The 17463-nt window shown below is 42.5% G+C and overlaps 2 protein-coding genes across 12 annotated transcripts in view; one reads left to right on the top strand and one right to left on the bottom strand.

The window, feature by feature from the left end:
* Positions 1-17463, bottom strand: part of Dmd (dystrophin) — a 2367748-nt gene that overhangs the window by 1719244 nt on the left and 631041 nt on the right. For all 11 annotated transcript variants that reach the window (XM_063279795.1, XM_063279798.1, XM_063279800.1 and 8 more), the window contains one exon: positions 4345-4463. In XM_063279795.1, the coding sequence (XP_063135865.1) occupies positions 4345-4463 (119 nt within the window). The remainder of the gene's footprint in view (positions 1-4344; positions 4464-17463) is intronic.
* Positions 6574-7751, top strand: LOC134484068 (testis-specific gene A8 protein-like). The gene is made up of 2 exons (XM_063280438.1): positions 6574-6798; positions 6978-7751. Exons 1-2 carry the CDS (start codon positions 6646-6648, stop codon positions 7653-7655), a joined length of 831 nt encoding a protein of 276 aa, XP_063136508.1. The 5' UTR covers positions 6574-6645; the 3' UTR covers positions 7656-7751.

The raw sequence follows: 17463 nt of genomic DNA, 5'->3' as shown, positions 1-17463 counted from the left end.
CAGAAGACAAGGAGGACTGGAGAAAAATAGTGAAATGAGAATTTGTGAAGATCACTATACTCATGAACTCAGAGTTGCTGCTTTTTGGGGGACAGTACCTGTACAATACAAACCATGTAATAATTTAGTATATATTGATGGTAGATCAAAAGTTCCAGTCTGTAAACAACACCTATTGACAGTTGATGGCAGTTGAAGAACATATTTGATTTTTCTATTAGCATACAGCACCTCATAGGTACTTTAGGCCCCAGTAGAAGATAAAATTTCCATGGATATCTGGAAGCACTAAATGTGTTACAGGCATGGATGAAAGGAAAATTGTCTGAAAAGCTATTCTTGCCTCATTTTGACAATCCAACTATTGAAATAATGGGCTGCCAGAAAAAAGAATTTCTCTAGGAATCTCATGCTGAAAGAAGAAAAATGACCCAAAAGAAGGGCTCCATTTTTGGGAATGAGATGTCATACAATCTTAACAATTTGTTAATATACCTTATAGGATAAATAATGCACAGTCCTGAAGGATTGGACCACATTTTGAATAGCACTCAATGTACATGTCTATATGCTAGACTCTCTTTTTAAACCTTAATATCAGTTCAGGAACCCGAAGTTAAACACTGGAAGTACAAGTAGTGTTCTATCTTCCTTATATGGCCAAATGAAATAAATTTTGACTGGACTTATAATTTGATGCTTTCAGTTTACATATTAGTAATTCATATCTAATCCTGGTTTGAGGCATAGGTTGTATCCAATAGTTAAAAACAAGTGAAAATAAAGGAAAAGTTATGAATTTGTGCAGGAGACACAGAAGATACGTGAGGAGATAGTGTAGGTAAAGTCCCCAAAATGAGATATTAGGAGTCAGACAGACTCCCTGGTTGGAAGACAGATAGGGATAGAGGCCATGTCTAAATCAGAAAGGTGTTCTCATTTTTGTTCCCCATTCTGCATCCTTGTCATCTGTTGATATTTATCAATGCCCCTTAGAACAATAGTTCTCTGGTGGTGCTGTCTTGATCTTCGTGTTGTCTATCTACTTTGTCAGGTAGAAGCAGTTAAGAGCAGTTAGTATTCTCAAGACTATAATAGCATTAAGCATTAAACCAAGTTTGGTTTGAGAGACTTGGTATTATAGACACTCCCTGTAGGTAGACAGATATGTGAAGAAGCCAAGACAAGACAATAATAAAATAGCGAACTCACAAAATGGCTTCTCCTTCACCCTCCCATCTTGAGCTAAAAGACTAAGAACTCAAAACAACTGTCTTTGTTTCCTGCCAGCAAGCCTCTTTCTACTGGACTGACTCTATAAGTTCAAGGCTAGATTAGGACATGCATACAACATATGCTACTCAGTCAAACATCCTGTCTAAAACCTGACCAACACTGAATTATAGGAGGAAAACTGTTTATCAAATGCCACCCTTGAAATATGACTGGGTTTCAAGCTTTCTGACATTGCCCTGTGCTTTGCAGAGGATCATTTTCTCTGTGTTCTTCCTGCATACTTGTTGTCCTCATCCCTGAGAAAAAGCTTTTCTTAAACTACTGCTTGTGTTTGCTACTTTTGAGATCTTTCTGATCCTGAATGTTGTTCTTGATACTTTCTTATTGTTTACTTCTTTAACTGCCAGAGGAAATGAACCCAATCAAAACCAATAGACTGAGTCATGTTACTTATCATTTTGTTTCTCATTGGTGATTTCTCTTGGGGAATCACCAAAAATTTCAGATCAAAAATCAGGGCAAATGATAATGGGACAGGAAATTAACTAGATGAATTGCATACACCTTTCCTCCTTCCTTGCATACAGTGTTAATTTTATTGTCTTCTCTCTAACAAACAGGGTTCCCTAAGACCTACCTCTGTCTTTGTACCCTGAGAAGCAAGTTTAACTGTTCAGTAACCAGAGAGAAGTGAGCACAACTACAAACTGTACTAATAGCCTAAGACGCAGACTCCATATTAATGTGATCTCACACTGTTACTGTTCATGGTGAAACTGATCTAGGTGCCTAAAGGAGGGTAATTTTTAGGGAAATTTGTAAAATTGTTCTCTGCGTAGAGACATATGAACTCTTGGATAATTTCTTATATATCTTATACTGACACTTCCTTTATTTTCAGTATTTGAGAGGCCAATGATTGTTTTGAACTAGAATTGAATGATATTTTTCTTCTATCTTTCACATAGAAGCTATTTGACAAAATCTTGAAACTGAATGTAGCTACTCTACTCTTCTGAGCTAAGATTATGAATTTCTTCCTCTGTTTACTTATTTTGCTAATTGGGGCCCCTACCCTGTCACCCACATAAATAAGACAACAGGTTTTTAACTTTATCCTTTCTAAGTAACAAAATTTTCTGCTTTTGGTTAAAGCCTATACATGTCTGAGTTTAATCGGTAAGATGTATGAATTCTACAGAACTCTGTGCCTGACAAGTAAAGGGCTCACATTATCAGGGAGTTGAGTTCACTGTCAGAAAATGTAACCATCTGCTTTGACACCACCTTAGATTATGACCTCATCAAGAGGGAAGCAGTCTTGTGACTTGGCCTCCATCTTGTTTAATGTAACCACATAACTTCAACCAGCAATAATAGTACCCAAAGAACTACCTAGTCCTAATGAATCCTCCCTTTGGTTATTTTTTCTCTCTGCCCCCCACCTTTAGCTAATTAGAGAACACCATTTATTTATTCCAAAATTCTCCCCCTCCAAAAAAAAAATTGGTGTGAGCCTGACCATGTCCTAAATAGAAATACTTTGGTTAAGTTATACAGAAAGCTTGTTATTGGGCAAAGGAAATCCTATATTCAGCATTCCTAGGGTATGTACTAAGGCTGATTTCAGTTTATCAGCCCAACCACTATTCTCATTAACTGCCACAACTGTCAACTGCCTTCAGCAGAGGCATAGAGTAGTTGATAAATCTTAACAGTCTGCATCAATTCATAGACTATCATGGGGCCAATTACAATATAAAATCTACATACTTCCCTAACATTTACTGTTTTTTATTTTTAGTGGCAGACCAGTAATTTGAGGCCAACAAACTATTCTATCTACCTATGGAGCATCTTTACTCTTTATTGGATTATATCATGCAAGATGGTTTATTTTGCATTTTCTTATTGTTCTGTCTATTCTTTGAATTTTTCAGTTATTGGCCAATGAAATTAACTGTAGAAATTACCTAATATGATCATATACTAAGTTCTAACATTGAACTTCTTTGCTTTCTAAAATAGGTTTGCTCATGTGTAGTGACACGCAGAGGTGTCTGTTCAAAAGAGAAGGAGAATGTGGAAGGGGTAGAGGACTTTTGTAATGGGGTACTGAGAGAAAAACAGGGTTGATATTTGGTTGTAAATTGAATAAGTAAATAAATTTTAAAAAGACAAAAATATTTAATATTTCAAAGATCATTTATCCATCTGTTTTTACTATTCTTCACTTTCTGCCCACCCAATAGTTTCCTGTTTTATTTCAGATCCCACAAATTTTGCACTCAAAGTTCTAGTAGTATAGTAAGGTGTCAGCAGAGAGATAACAGACTAATTTCACAAATTTGGCACAATGTGAATGTGTCTCACTGAGTAAATCCAGTGTCCAGATTTAGATTTGTAGGGTTGGTAATAAAGATGAAACTTAGTTAAGAGTAATATAACAAAAAGATACAAGCTTCTCTATTCTCTGCCAGTTAATGAAGACAAAAAGAAATAATCTTCAAAATGAGGACCTCCTCAGTGTGACAAATTATAACAGCAGTACAGGTGTGTGTGTGTGTGTGTGTGTGTGTGTGTGTGTGTGTGTATGTGTGTGTGTACAATGATTTAAATATTAAATCACATTGCATTTTATAAAGCAAATGAACAAATTTGGCAAGAGTAACTAATTAATTATGGTTGACTTATCTACCAAATCTTTGGTTGAATAATTAACTATTTGTAATTAATTGGAATCAGTGCCCTCTAATATGTTATGCTCCATCCATGAGGTACATACCGTGTCAGAATTTTGTTTTTGTTTTCTTTTGTGCCCTTAGAAAGTTTCACACTTCAGTTTAAAAATTTTGTACATTGAGAACTACAGTTATCTGTCAACTTATAATCTCGAATAGACAATATCATTTTCGTATTATCAGAACACAGGAAAATATTGCTCTGTGGGTTTCTATATTTTGTTACCTGTTGAGACAAGGTCTTATTCTGCATGTGTTTTTACATTTTGTGATTACTATATGGGAAAAGTGAAGTCTGTATGAGAAAACAAACAAGAAGTAAAGATAAACTGTAGTAAAAATTAAGGCAGTCTAAAAATCTACTAACCTTCAGGATCAAGAAGTTTTTCTATGCCTAACTGACATTTGGCAATGTTGAAGGCATGTTCCAGTCTTTGGGTGGCTGACTGCTGGGAAACCACGCTATTCCAATCAAAGAGGTCTGGCCTGAAACAAAGAAATACACACACACACACACACAAAAATATAAATTACTCTACAATGTACTATAAAATTCATTCCATTTGAGATATTTTTGTTACCTCAAATCCATAAGAATTAACTGTGATTCTTTTTACCTGTAGTGATGAAAAAAGGCCCTTTAATAAGCTCATATCTTTGAATGATTATTCCTGTGTAAGTGAAACTGTTGAGAAAGGATTAGGAACTGTGATCTTGTTGGAATTGATGGAGAGTAGATTTTGGAGGAACTGTGTCAGAGTGGGCTTTGAGGCTTCAAAAGCACGTGCCAGACTAGGTCTCTTTTTGTCTCTTCCCTGAAACTTACAGAGCAGATATGAGCTCTCAGTCATTCCAGCATCATGCCTGGTTTCTATCATCCCCTGACTCCTAACTTTACTCCTATGAAGATCATTTATTAACTATTTGAAACTGTGGACAAACCTTCAATTAAATGATTGTTTTTATAATTTGTCTTTGTCACAGTGTCTCCTCACAGCAATAAGACAATAACTAGCATTGTCCCTCAAACATTTTTATTTAAGTAGATCACATTTTAACTTAGAACATTGACATTTCACATGATAAATAATGCAGGAATATTCTAAATTATGCCATAATAAAGTTGGAAAAGAGAATTCCATAAAATATAAAGGAAATTATAATTTATTATTCATAAAGATATGTCACATTTTTGAATCTTAATATTGGAATATGAACCATTTACAGGTAACTCTTGATTTCTTAACCCAATATCATATTTCTTCTAATGTATCCCTAATGAAAACCAATCATTTCATGTTTTCTCGACATAATAGGACTAGGGCACTCATGAACTATCATTGTAGCAATGGTTGCCTGAAGAAAATCTTCAAAAGACAGTCTATCAGTATTTCAGCATAGGTGAGAGAGTGGCACAAGAGCCTCCACCCCTAACAGAGGGCTATTGAAAAGTGATGGTTGATCCTGTGGGTTGATGTACATGTGTACATGGTATAATTAATATCTGGTACAGGACTATATATTGGCTGTATCACAGGGAGAAGTGTTTAGACTAGGCTTGAACAGAATTGAGGGTCACATTGAAGCCCCAAACTCACTATTACAAGCCAAGTAGTGTGAAGACTAGGATTGGTAATTGCTTGTGGTACCCAGGTTAAATTTGTTACATTGTGTAAAAAATGTATCTGGTAGTGTGGGGCATATAAAACCTGAGAAGAAGACATGAGGAGACTGGGTATGGAGTGGACTGGTGCCAGCACAGCAGTACATGCTCAACAGGCTAGCCCATGGAGGAAGACCTGGGAAGTCTGTGTATGAAGTGTGCTGTAGATGTTGGAAAGGGTCTTGTGAGTAGATGTGAGTAGGAACAATCCTGGTGGGAGCCTCGATCTTAGCTATACGACTTAATGGTGTGACTAGGTGGGGTGACATATTTGGACCCCAAAGAAATCTAGAGGTAGCTACTACAAGATACAGGATGCAAGGCTAGGCTTTGGTACGTAGGCTAGACATGTTGGGATGTAGAAAAAGAATTATAGGGTACTGGGTCACCAAGGTTGACCCTGGAAGAGGACATGGGAAGTCTGCATAAAAGGTGGGGAAGGCAGAACAAAATGCCCTTTGGGTATATGTGAATAGCCTTCTGGTAAGAAGCTAGATGTTTACTCTCTTACGGGTTGATAGATGACTGACATAGCTACTGATATTCAACTATATCCATGTTACTTGGGAGTGATTTTAGGGAAGACATTAAAGTTACTGGCCAAAGATTAAGGGAGACATAGTGGATTAAACCATTGAGCAGGGAGAAACAGGGAAGAGCTTGGAGAAGCAAATGCTCTATTGTATGTTCTATCATAACTAAAATGGATATATGAAGAAGGTTGGGAAGGAAAAGTTGCCTTTGGGTTGTTGAAGGAGAAACCTCCTTTTAAAACTAGAGTCTCTTAATCTTTCCCTCCCCATGAGTGTCAGAAGTGGTACATTCTGCTGTATCCCGCTTCAACAGGCATTCTGGGCCGTCATAGTCAAGCTTTGTTAAGTCTGAGCACATGCTCGCCTACTATTGGCTGAGAACCTGGTGACGAATCAGGCTTTAGGAGTGCGCCCTTAGCAGCTCTGGCAGTTGCTCCTACTCTCTCGAGGTAGCAACAACCTAGAGCGATTGATGGCGAAAGTTACTAAGAAATCAAAGGACACGGTGTCGGAAATGAATGTCCCGACTTCATCTAGTGAGACACAGGAGGTGGCAAAGCCTATCATGCCAATTAAGACCAAAGCTGCCTACAAATTATATCCCCCTAGCATTCTCTGTGGCAAGGTAAGATGACCGACCCTACCAGAGCTCCCTCCTTTGATTTACTCTTGTCTAAAGTGACTAGCTTTCCCCAGCCTTGCCTAAATCCCCTTATCTACCTTCACCTTTGACAAAGTCCCCTTCACTTGCTTATCCTGACTTTCTTCTACATTAACGAACTTTCTTGTGTTTTATCATTACAGGGTGCGAGGACCAACAAACGTGGAAAACGCAGCAGCTCCCAAAAGACCAAGAAGGATGCTGGAGAGGCCGCTCAGCCTGCGGCTAAGAAGACCAAACAATCACCACTGGTCGAGCAGCCAACCGTGCCCGTGCCCGAAGTGTTACCTGCCACCGCCACCGCCACAGCAGCTACACCAGTAACAACGGTGGCAGCAGTGGAGGCTGTAAAAGAGGCAGTGGTGGTGAAGGAGGAGGCAGCGGTTGTGGAGGAGGCAGTGGTGGTGAAGGAGGAGGTAGTGGTGGTGAAGGAGGAGACAGTTGTGAAGGAGGAGGCAGTTGTGGTAAAGGAGGAGGCAGTCATCATGGTGAAGGAGGAGGCAGTTGTGTTGAAGGAGGAGGCCGCGGTAGTGAAGGAGGACACCGCGGTGGTGGAGGAGGCAGTTGTGAAGGAGGAGGCAGTTGTGGTGGAGGAGGAGGCTGTCCTGGTGAAGGAGGAGGCTGTCGAGGTGAAGGAGGAGGCTGCCGAGGTGAAGGAGGAGGCTGTCGAGGTGAAGGAGGAGGCTGTCGAGGTGAAGGAGGAGGCTGTCGAGGTGAAGGAGGAGGCAGTGGTAAAGCCCATCAAGGAGGAACCGATCCCGACCAGCGAAGCAGTAGCCACTACTACAACCAGTGTTCCTGATGAGGCAGAGAGCCAATAGATGGCTATCTCAATGCTGGGAATTTCCCAGACCCCCAAAGAATAAAATTTTAAATTTTATTGATATTGTTAAAAATAAACTGATTGTAATTGGAAAGTATGTTTTTGAGTCACTAATGGGGGAAAAAGAAAGGGGGAGGGGAAATGTTAGGTAGAGACGAGGGGAGGGCATTCGGGTGGGTAGAGCCAAGGGAAGGAGTTCGGGGGGGGGGTAGAGCCTTGGGAGTTCAGGTGGGTAGAGCCAAGGGAGTTCGGGGGTAGGGGTAGAGCCAAGGGAGTTTAAGAGTTCCGGTAGGTAGAGCCTACGGAGTTCCGGTGGGTAGAGCCTAGTGAGTTACAGAGTTCAAGTGGGTAGAGCCGAGGAAGTTCGGGTGGGTAGAGCCGAGTGAGTTCGGGTGGGTAGAGCCGAGTGAGTTCCAGAGTCCGAGTGGGTAGAGCCTAGGGAGTTCGGGTGGGTAGAGCCGAGTGAGTTCGGGTGGGTAGAGCCGAGTGAGTTCGGGTGGGTAGAGCCAAAAGAGTTCCGGAGTTCGAGTGGGTAGGGCCAAGGGAGTTCGGGTGGGTAGAGCAGAGGGAGTTCGGGTGGGTAGAGCCGAGGGAGTTCGGGTGGGTAGAGCCAAGGGAGTTCCAGCGTTCGAGTGGGTAGAGCCGAAGGAGTTCGGGTGGGTAGAGCCGAGTGAGTTCGGGTGGGTAGAGCCGAGGGAGTTCGGGTGGGTAGAGCCGAAGAAGTTCCAGAGTTCGAGTGGGTAGGGCCAAGGGAGTTCGGGTGGGTAGAGCGGAGGGAGTTCGGGTGGGTAGAGCCAAGGGAGTTCCAGAGTTCGAGTGGGTAGAGCCGAAGGAGTTCGGGTGGGTAGAGCCGAGTGAGTTCGGGTGGGTAGAGCCGAAGGAGTTCCAGAGTTCGAGTGGGTAGGGCCAAGGGAGTTCGGGTGGGTAGAGCCGAGGGAGTTCGGGTGGGTAGAGCCGAGGGAGTTCGGGTGGGTAGAGCCGAGGGAGTTCGGGTGGGTAGAGGTGAGTGAGTTCCAGAGTTCGAGTGGGTAGAGCCGACGGAGTTCGGGTGGGTAGAGCCGACGGAGTTCGGGTGGGTAGAGCCGAGGGAGTTCGGGTGGGTAAAGTTCGGGTGGGTAGAGCCGAGAGAGTTCGGGTGGGTAGAGGCGAGTGAGTTCCAGAGTTCGAGTGGGTAGAGCCGACGGAGTTCGGGTGGGTAGAGCCGAGTGAGTTCGGGTGGGTAGAGCCGAAGGAGTTCCAGAGTTCGGGTGGGTAGAGCTGAGTGAGTTCCAGAGTTCGAGTGGGCAGAGCCGAAGGAGTTCGGGTGGGTAGAGCCGAGATAGTTCGTGTGGGTAGAGGCGAGTGAGTTCCAGAGTTCGAGTGGGTAAAGCCGGGGGACTTCGGGTGTGTAGAGCCGAGGGAGTTCGGGTGGATAGAGCCAAGTGAGTTCCAGAGTTCCAGTGGGTAGAGTCGAGGGAGTTCGGGTCGATAGAGCCAAGAGAGTTCGGGTGGATAGAGACGAGGGAGTTCGGGTGGGTAGAGCCGAGGGAGTTCCAGAGTTAGAGTGGGTAGAGCCGAAGGAGTTCGGGTGGGTAGAGGCGAGATAGTTCGTGTTAGTAGAGGCGAGTGAGTTCCAGAGTTCAAGTGGGTAAAGCCAGGGGACTTCGGGTGTGTAGAGCCGAGGGAGTTCGGGTGGGTAGAGCCGAGGGAGTTCGGGTGGGTAGAGCCGAAGGAGTTCCAGAGTTCGAGTGGGTAGGGCCAAGGGAGTTCGGGTGGGTAGAGCCGAAGGAGTTCGGGTGGGTAGAGTTCGGGTGGGTTCAGCTGAGAGAGTTCGGGTGGGTAGAGGCGATTGAGTTCCAGAGTTCGAGTGGGTAGAGCCGACGGAGTACCGGTGGGTAGAGCCGAGGGAGTTCGGGTGGTTATAGCCAAGTGAGTTTCAGAGTTAGGGTGCGTAGAGTGGAGGGAGTTCGGGTGGGTAGAGCCGAGTGAGGTACAGAGTTCGAGTGGGTAGAGCCGAGGGAGTTCGGGTGGGTAGAGCCGAGTGAGTTCCAGAGTTCGAGTGTGTAGAGCCGGGGGACTTCGGGTGTGTAGAGCCGAGTGGGTTCGGGTGGGTAGAGCCGAGGGAGTTCCAGAGTTCGAGTGGGTAGAGTCGAGGTTGTTCGGGTCAATAGAGCCAAGAGATTTCGGGTGGGTAGAGCAGATGGAGTTTCAGAGTTCGAGTGGGTAGAGCCGAGTGAGTTCGGGTGGGTAGAGCCAAGTGAGTTCCAGAGTTCGAGTGGGTAGAGCCGAGTGAGTTCGGGTGGGTAGAGCCGAGTGAGTTCCAGAGTTCGAGTGGGTAGAGCCGGGGGACTTCGGGTGTGTAGAGCTGAGGGAGTTCGGGTGGGTAGAGCCGAGGGAGTTCCAGAGTTCGAGTGGGTAGAGCCGAAGGAGTTCGGGTGGGTAGAGCCGAGGGAGTTCGGGTGGGTAGAGCCGAGTGAGTTCCAGAGTTCGAGTGGGTAGAGTCGAGGTTGTTCGGGTCAATAGAGCCAAGAGATTTCGGGTGGGTAGAGCAGATGGAGTTTCAGAGTTCGAGTGGGTAGAGCCGAGTGAGTTCGGGTGGGTAGAGCCAAGTGAGTTCCAGAGTTCGAGTGGGTAGAGCCGAGTGAGTTCGGGTGGGTAGAGCCGAGTGAGTTCCAGAGTTCGAGTGGGTAGAGCCGGGGGACTTCGGGTGTGTAGAGCCGAGTGAGTTCGGGTGGGTAGAGCCGAGGGAGTTCCAGAGTTCGAGTGGGTAGAGCCGAAGGAGTTTGGGTGGGTAGAGCCGAGATAGTTCGTGTGGGTAGAGGCGAGTGAGTTCCAGAGTTCGAGTGGGTAAAGCTGGGGGACTTCGGGTGTGTAGAGCCGAGGGACTTCGGGTGGGTAGAGCCGAGGGAGTTCGGGTTGATAGAGCCAAGAGAATTCGGGTAGGTAGAGACGAGGGAGTTCGGGTGGGTAGAGCACATGGAGTTGCAGAGTTCGAGTGGGTAGAGCCGAGTGAGTTCGGGTGGGTAGAGCCAAGTGAGTTCCAGAGTTCGAGTGGGTAGAGCCGAGTGAGTTCGGGTGGGTAGAGCCGAGTGAGTTCCAGAGTTCGAGTGGGTAGAGCCGGGGGACTTCGGGTGTGTAGAGCCGAGTGAGTTCGGGTGGGTAGAGCCGAGGGAGTTCCAGAGTTCGAGTGGGTAGAGCCGAAGGAGTTTGGGTGGGTAGAGCCGAGATAGTTCGTGTGGGTAGAGGCGAGTGAGTTCCAGAGTTCGAGTGGGTAAAGCTGGGGGACTTCGGGTGTGTAGAGCCGAGGGACTTCGGGTGGGTAGAGCCGAGGGAGTTCGGGTTGATAGAGCCAAGAGAATTCGGGTAGGTAGAGACGAGGGAGTTCGGGTGGGTAGAGCACATGGAGTTGCAGAGTTCGAGTGGGTAGAGCCGAGTGAGTTCGGGTGGGTAGAGCCAAGTGAGTTCCAGAGTTCGAGTGGGTAGAGCCGGGGGACTTCGGGTGTGTAGAGCCGAGGGAGTTCGGGTGGGTAGAGCCGAGGGAGTTCCAGAGTTCGAGTGGGTAGAGCCGAAGGAGTTCGGGTGGGTAGAGCCGAGTGAGTTCCAGAGTTCGAGTGGGTAGAGCCGGGGGACTTCGGGTGTGTAGAGCCGAGGGAGTTCGGGTGGGTAGAGCCGAGGGAGTTCCAGAGTTCGAGTGGGTAGAGCCGAAGGAGTTCGGGTGGGTAGAGCCGAGGGAGTTCCAGAGTTCGAGTGGGTAGAGCCGAAGGAGTTCGGGTGGGTAGAGGCGAGATAGTTCGTGTTGGTATAGGCGAGTGAGTTCCAGAGTTCGAGTGGGTAAAGCCGGGGGACTTCGGGTGTGTAGAGCCGAGGGACTTCGGGTGGGTAGAGCCGAGTGAGTTCCAGAGTTCGAGTGGGTAGAGCCGAGGGATTTCGGGTCAATAGAGCAAAGAGAGTTCGGGTGGGTAGAGACGAGGGAGTTCCAGAGTTCGAGTGGGTAGAGCCGAAGGAGTTCGGGTGGGTAGAGGCGAGATAGTTCGTCTTGGTATAGGCGAGTGAGTTCCAGAGTTCGAGTGGGTGAAGCCGGGGGACTTCGTGTGTGTAGAGCGAGTGAGTTCAGGTGGGTAGAGCCGAGGGAGTTCCAGAGTTCGAGTGGGTAGAGCCGGGGGACTTCGTGTGTGTAGAGCAGAGGGAGTTTCGGGTGGGTAGAGATGAGTGAGTTCCAGAGTTCGAGTGGGTAGAGAAAAGGAAAGGAGTTTTTATGGATATATGACAAGTGAGGGAGCTTGGGTGGGTAGAGACAAGGGAGTGAGTTTTGGTGGATATATAAAAAGGAAGGGAGTTTGGGTGGGTGCATGACAAGGGAGGGATTTGAGTTTCACAAGATTTGTGCTCCAGACAAGTAACTTGGGTGGGCAGTTAAAACGGGAGTCACTTTGTATAGACAGAATTTAGTATCCAATGGTTGTGGGCCAGACAAGAGACATAGGTGTGTATATAATACAGCAGTGACTTTGGGTGGAAATATGGCAGGACAGTAATTTTGGGTGCTATAGGGATAGAGGCCAGACAAGGAATTTGGTTGGGTATATGAGAAAGCAGGAAGGGTGGGTAGTTATATGACAAAGAAGGAGCTTTTGGGTCTCTCACATTTGAGGCCCAGACTAGAAACTGTTAGACACATGAATGGTATGGAAAAAGCAATGTTCAAGCACTGAAGACAAATTTCCTCTTTTTGCCTTATATCATAGATAAGGATAAAGAATACTGGGTTCCTCCACATATATCCTTCACTAAATCAGGGAAAAACTTAATTATGGATTACCCCAACCTATTTGAGGCCACAATATACACAATGTTGTATAAGTGACAACAAGGACAGAATACCTGTTAGACTTGTTAGACCAATGGTGCTTTTATACCCTACCCCATAACTATGGAAAGTCCTTTAGGAGGATCAAAGACATTGCCATATTAGAACATACCAGTCACATCTCAGAGAAAGTAATGAAGGCCTAACAAAAATGAAGGTGTACTAAAGAGACACTTGTGTCTCTCAATCTATCATATTAGTGAAACAACAGACTTCAAAAGAAATGGTAATTTTCACAGAAATCTCATGCTTGGTGAAGGAAAAGACTCCAGACAAAGAGATAATTTTAACAATTAAAATTTACAGATAAGGCTAATGATCAGATAGTGATGAATCAGTTGATGGTAGATAAAAGTCACAACTGGATCACCACTGCTAAATATGAATACCCTGGCTCTCTATTTAAAGTTTAGTCTCCTACAAAGGCCTCAAGATATATACCACAGACTTGAGAGGATTGCTGTATCTCTTTATCCCTGTTTCCAATGTGGCCACATTGAATAAGTCTTTTCTGGTTTCTACTATTAACTTGGATCTTTTACTGACCTTATTGAGGATAGGTGGCTGAACGCAACTTCTCAGGCTATAGGGTGTGACACAATGTTTGCTAACACATTCAATATTATAAATAACTATTATCTGAAAATATAACCTATTATTTTGTTCTAAAGTTACCCATACTTGTATAATAAGCATAAAAGTTTGTTAATTTATAGTGTCTTTGTTGCAGTTTCTATTGCTGTGACAAAATACTATAACTAAGTGTAACTTAGGAAAGAATGGGTTCATTTTGTTTATACTTCCATACCATAGTCCATCAATGGAAGGAAGTCAGTGTAGACCAGGGTAGAAATCTACCTGTAGTCATGAGGAAGTGCTGTTTAATAGTTTGCTCTTTGCTACATATCCAGCCTGTTTTCTTATTGCTATCAAGACAACTAGGTCAGGGGTAGTATCACCTACAGTAAGATTGACACTCCTACATAATCAAGAAATCAAGAATCAATAATGCCAAATAAGCTTGCCAACAGGTCAATTTGATGAGATATTTTCTCAGTTGAAGTTCCCTTTTCCCAAATGACATAATATAAGATAGCACAAACATCCCAACCTACATACCTTTTCAGAAGAGATTAATTGAGAATGTTTGTCATGAGACTAATATAGTAAGAAGGAGGAAGGGGAAAGGAAGTAATGATAAATGCATTGATTTCCTCATCAACAATATTAGGTTGTCATTAATTCCTTTCCAAACTTGATTTTCAAAGAGCTGCTTTTATATAATATAAAGACAAAAATAATTAAAAACATTAATAGAATTAATAAAACTAGAAAGACATGTAATACAAGGGAAGATATGTGGGTTGTATATTAAAGAATTAACACATATATCTCCAGCTTGTAGGAAAGGAAAACATATAATACGTATTAGTATACATTTGACCCTATTCTAAAGCTGGGGTAAGGGAGATGTTCTAAAGCAATTCAGTTATGTTCCTCTACTTTAGTTATACCAAAAGTATGTACTTGCTTTTTCATATGGTAAAAATATATGATGACAGGTGTGGGGAGCTGAAGTTTAATTCCAAAGAAAAAGACTGAGGTTACAAACAAACACAGTCTAATGAGCAGAACATCTTCATGCTATAGAACACCATTCTTTTATTTTTCAACATCTGAGATCATTAAGTTATCATTTTTCCCTTGGCCAGAATTGATACTACAGCTGAATAGGGTCAACAGGGAGCCAACCTGTCTCACCCATGTATTTTAAACTTGGTCTCACTGCTTTCTATATAAATTATAAGATATCCACAGGTGTTGTGGGCTGGAAATTACACACAGATACAGAGCAAGTTTAAATAAAACATTTTCTGTTTTTTAATATTTGGTTGCTAGTGATATATGTTTAATGTTTCTTAATTCTTTGAGAATAATATGTGGATATAATATATTTTTACCATATTTAGTACCCACGGCTCCTCTTAACTCCTCCCAGATCCAAACCCAATATCTCTACATGCTTGTATTTTTTTTTTGCAATAACTACTCAGTCCAATTTTTGCTAATAATATACTCAGGAGTGTGTGAAATTCACTTAAGCATGGTTGGCTTTCTTGAGGCAACACTCTTGAAGTTAACAGACTCTTATTCCTTATCTTAGTTACTATTCTATTGCTATAAAGAGACACCATAAATAAGGCAACTGTTATAAAACAAAGGATTTACTTAGGTTGATACGTTTTTTGAGTCTTTTTTTAATATACATGATCACCATGGCAGAATGCAAGTGGACATATGGTGCTTGCCCAGTAGATAAGAACTTAAATACTGACACGCATGCAGGAGGCAGAGAAAGACTGGGCCTGGTGTGGCCCTAAAACCCACACTCAGTGACATACTTCATTCAACAAGGCCATACCCACTTAATCTTTCCCAAATAGTTGTACTAAGTGCAAGTAACTAAGAATTCACATACCTTATGCATACCACCACAGCTAGGGGGAATTTATGAAACAATGTCTCTGTCATGTCTGAAAGACGCTATTTCACTTTTGTCTCCCCAGCCTTTGGTGCTTAAAATCTTTTAAAATTTTCTTAGCAATAGTCCCTGAGCCTTGAGGACAAATGTCCCTATTTCAAATATCCTTACAATTAATAATCCTTTTCTCTACTATATTTTCCCAAACGGAATGACCTTTCCTTCCTCATCAGTTAATCAGTTAATAAAGTTAATCATTTATCAAAACCAGGAAATAAAGATAAGGAATATTATCACAGGTCAAAAGAATGGGCTCTAAATTTACCTCTGGGCCTGTATAGAGACACAACATTGTAATCTTCCAGAAAATTTAAAATAAATCAAGGAAGCAACATTTGGTAAAGAAAACATTAAGTATCAGTTCAAATGGCACTTCTTGTCTCACCATAGGACAGAAATATAACACCCAAGAAAGTTTTCAATTTCAGAGATTTTAGAATTACTATATAACCTATCCAAAGCATTCAGGACTTCACAATGGTTTTCCTGGCCAATGTCTACTCTCATCCTCAAGAGTGTTTCCCTTCAAATCCTTCAAATGTTTTTTTTCCAATTCTCACTTTTATTGCTTAAGAATATGCAACATTACTTATCCCTTAGGAATATGCAACTTTACTCTGCAATATAGTCTGTGTATTTTATTGATTTCACATTGCATGCCTCCTCTGAATTCTTTCAGAGATCATGAGAATCAGAGAAGCATATGGAGACAAGATGGTATTGTAATAAAAATATTAGACATTTTCATCAAGTTATGATGGATTTCCTCCATTTTTGTAATGGTAAAACATGGACACCTCTCCCTTGGTTTCAGTTTATATAAATTACTGTTACTTTCTTTTAGAATCCAGACCTAACTGCTGCTCCAGGCCCTAGTACCTGTGCTAGCATAATATTGCCCCACTAGCCTCACAGCTATTAGCATGCCTCCTAAAAATATGCCTGTTCATCTGTAATTACCTTACAGACTAATGATGTACGTATACTTCTCATTTTGCCAAGTGAGGTTGCTAGACTCCAGAACATCACGGACATCAAAGGGTGACTAAGGGCCACACATTACCCCATTTATCAACTTAATGGACAAATCTCAGTTACATGTGTTACTCCTCCCTTAATCCTACAAATCCTTAGAGCCCCAATTTTCTCCCTCAGAATTACCTTCCCTTGTGGGCTGCTAGAGAACCAGAGATAGCATCTCAAGTATCATGTTATAACACCTTTCTTCTTCCTCTGAAAGGTCTAAAAATGGTCTACTGGGCCTTAATTCTCTTCAAAAGCCACACCATGCTGATGTAGGTCTGCCAGTCTCACTTCTTATGATGTTAATAGCTGGTCTAATAAACCTGCTACTCAGTAAGGCAATTCCCCTCAGTGATCCCCTTGAAGATGAACCCAAAATCATTCATTTCCCATTTAAAACTTTCATTGGTATTTGTACTTCTGTACTTGGCTAAGGGATTAATTTTTGTTTCCTAATTTGGGAAATATGTAACTTTAGTTCTCTCACTTTCTTGCCACTTCTATGTTAACCTAAAATAAGAGTGATTTTAGAATACCAGTAGCGTTTTCATGGGCCTGTATTGAAAGATTTTGTCTGCGAGACTGAAAACATAATGATCTCAACTCATGAAATCTACTGTGAATTAAGGACTTGACTTGGATAATATATCTCGTATAATGTATCTAGGAGAGAATTTAGAAATTCCTCTGTGAATATTAACATCTGAGACATTGTAACCAAGTTGAATGATTAGTTTTTTTGGATATGTTTTCATAGGAAGAAATTTATTGCTAGATTTGAGAGAGAGAACTCTATTTTTACTACATACAAAAGACAAATTTAAAGGAAAAGAGAGAGAGAGAAAAAGAAAAAAATGAAAGAAAGAAGGAAGGAAGGAAGGAAGAAGGGAAGAAACAAAGGAAGAAACATAAGACTCTTTCACCTTGTTGAATCTGACAAAGGAAAGTCCATAATCAGGAAGATACATGTTACTTTTAATCCTAAGGAAGATTATATACCTCGGTCTCTGCCAATAAAAATAACTCAAGAGTCAAGCAGTATATAAGGGAATGCTATACTTGCTTCATAAGAAAGTTGTGGACTTTAGTATTCACTGGTCAACACACTTGTACCTATTAACTGAAGTCATCATAGATTCAGATAGGTTATGTTCTTTTGAATTACTAGGCTGCTGAGAGAAAGAGTTAGTTTTGAATTATTTAAACTTGATTTCATTGAAAATTTGTCTCTCAGTTGCATCATTCAGAATCAGGGCCCATTTCATCACTGAGCTTTTAAATAAAGAAATTAAGTTTAACTTGCTCTTACACATTATAAAGACAAAATTCAAATAATGTGTCAGACAGAATAGCCAGTAACTGACAACTGATGAAGTCTGATGAAAATCCTACTGC

This window comes from Rattus norvegicus, chromosome X (genome assembly GCF_036323735.1).
Source record: "Rattus norvegicus strain BN/NHsdMcwi chromosome X, GRCr8, whole genome shotgun sequence".
Classification (NCBI taxonomy): domain Eukaryota; kingdom Metazoa; phylum Chordata; class Mammalia; order Rodentia; family Muridae; genus Rattus; species Rattus norvegicus.
The sequence above is the reverse complement of the archived record's forward strand: the minus strand, read 5'-3'. Positions and strand labels throughout refer to the sequence as shown.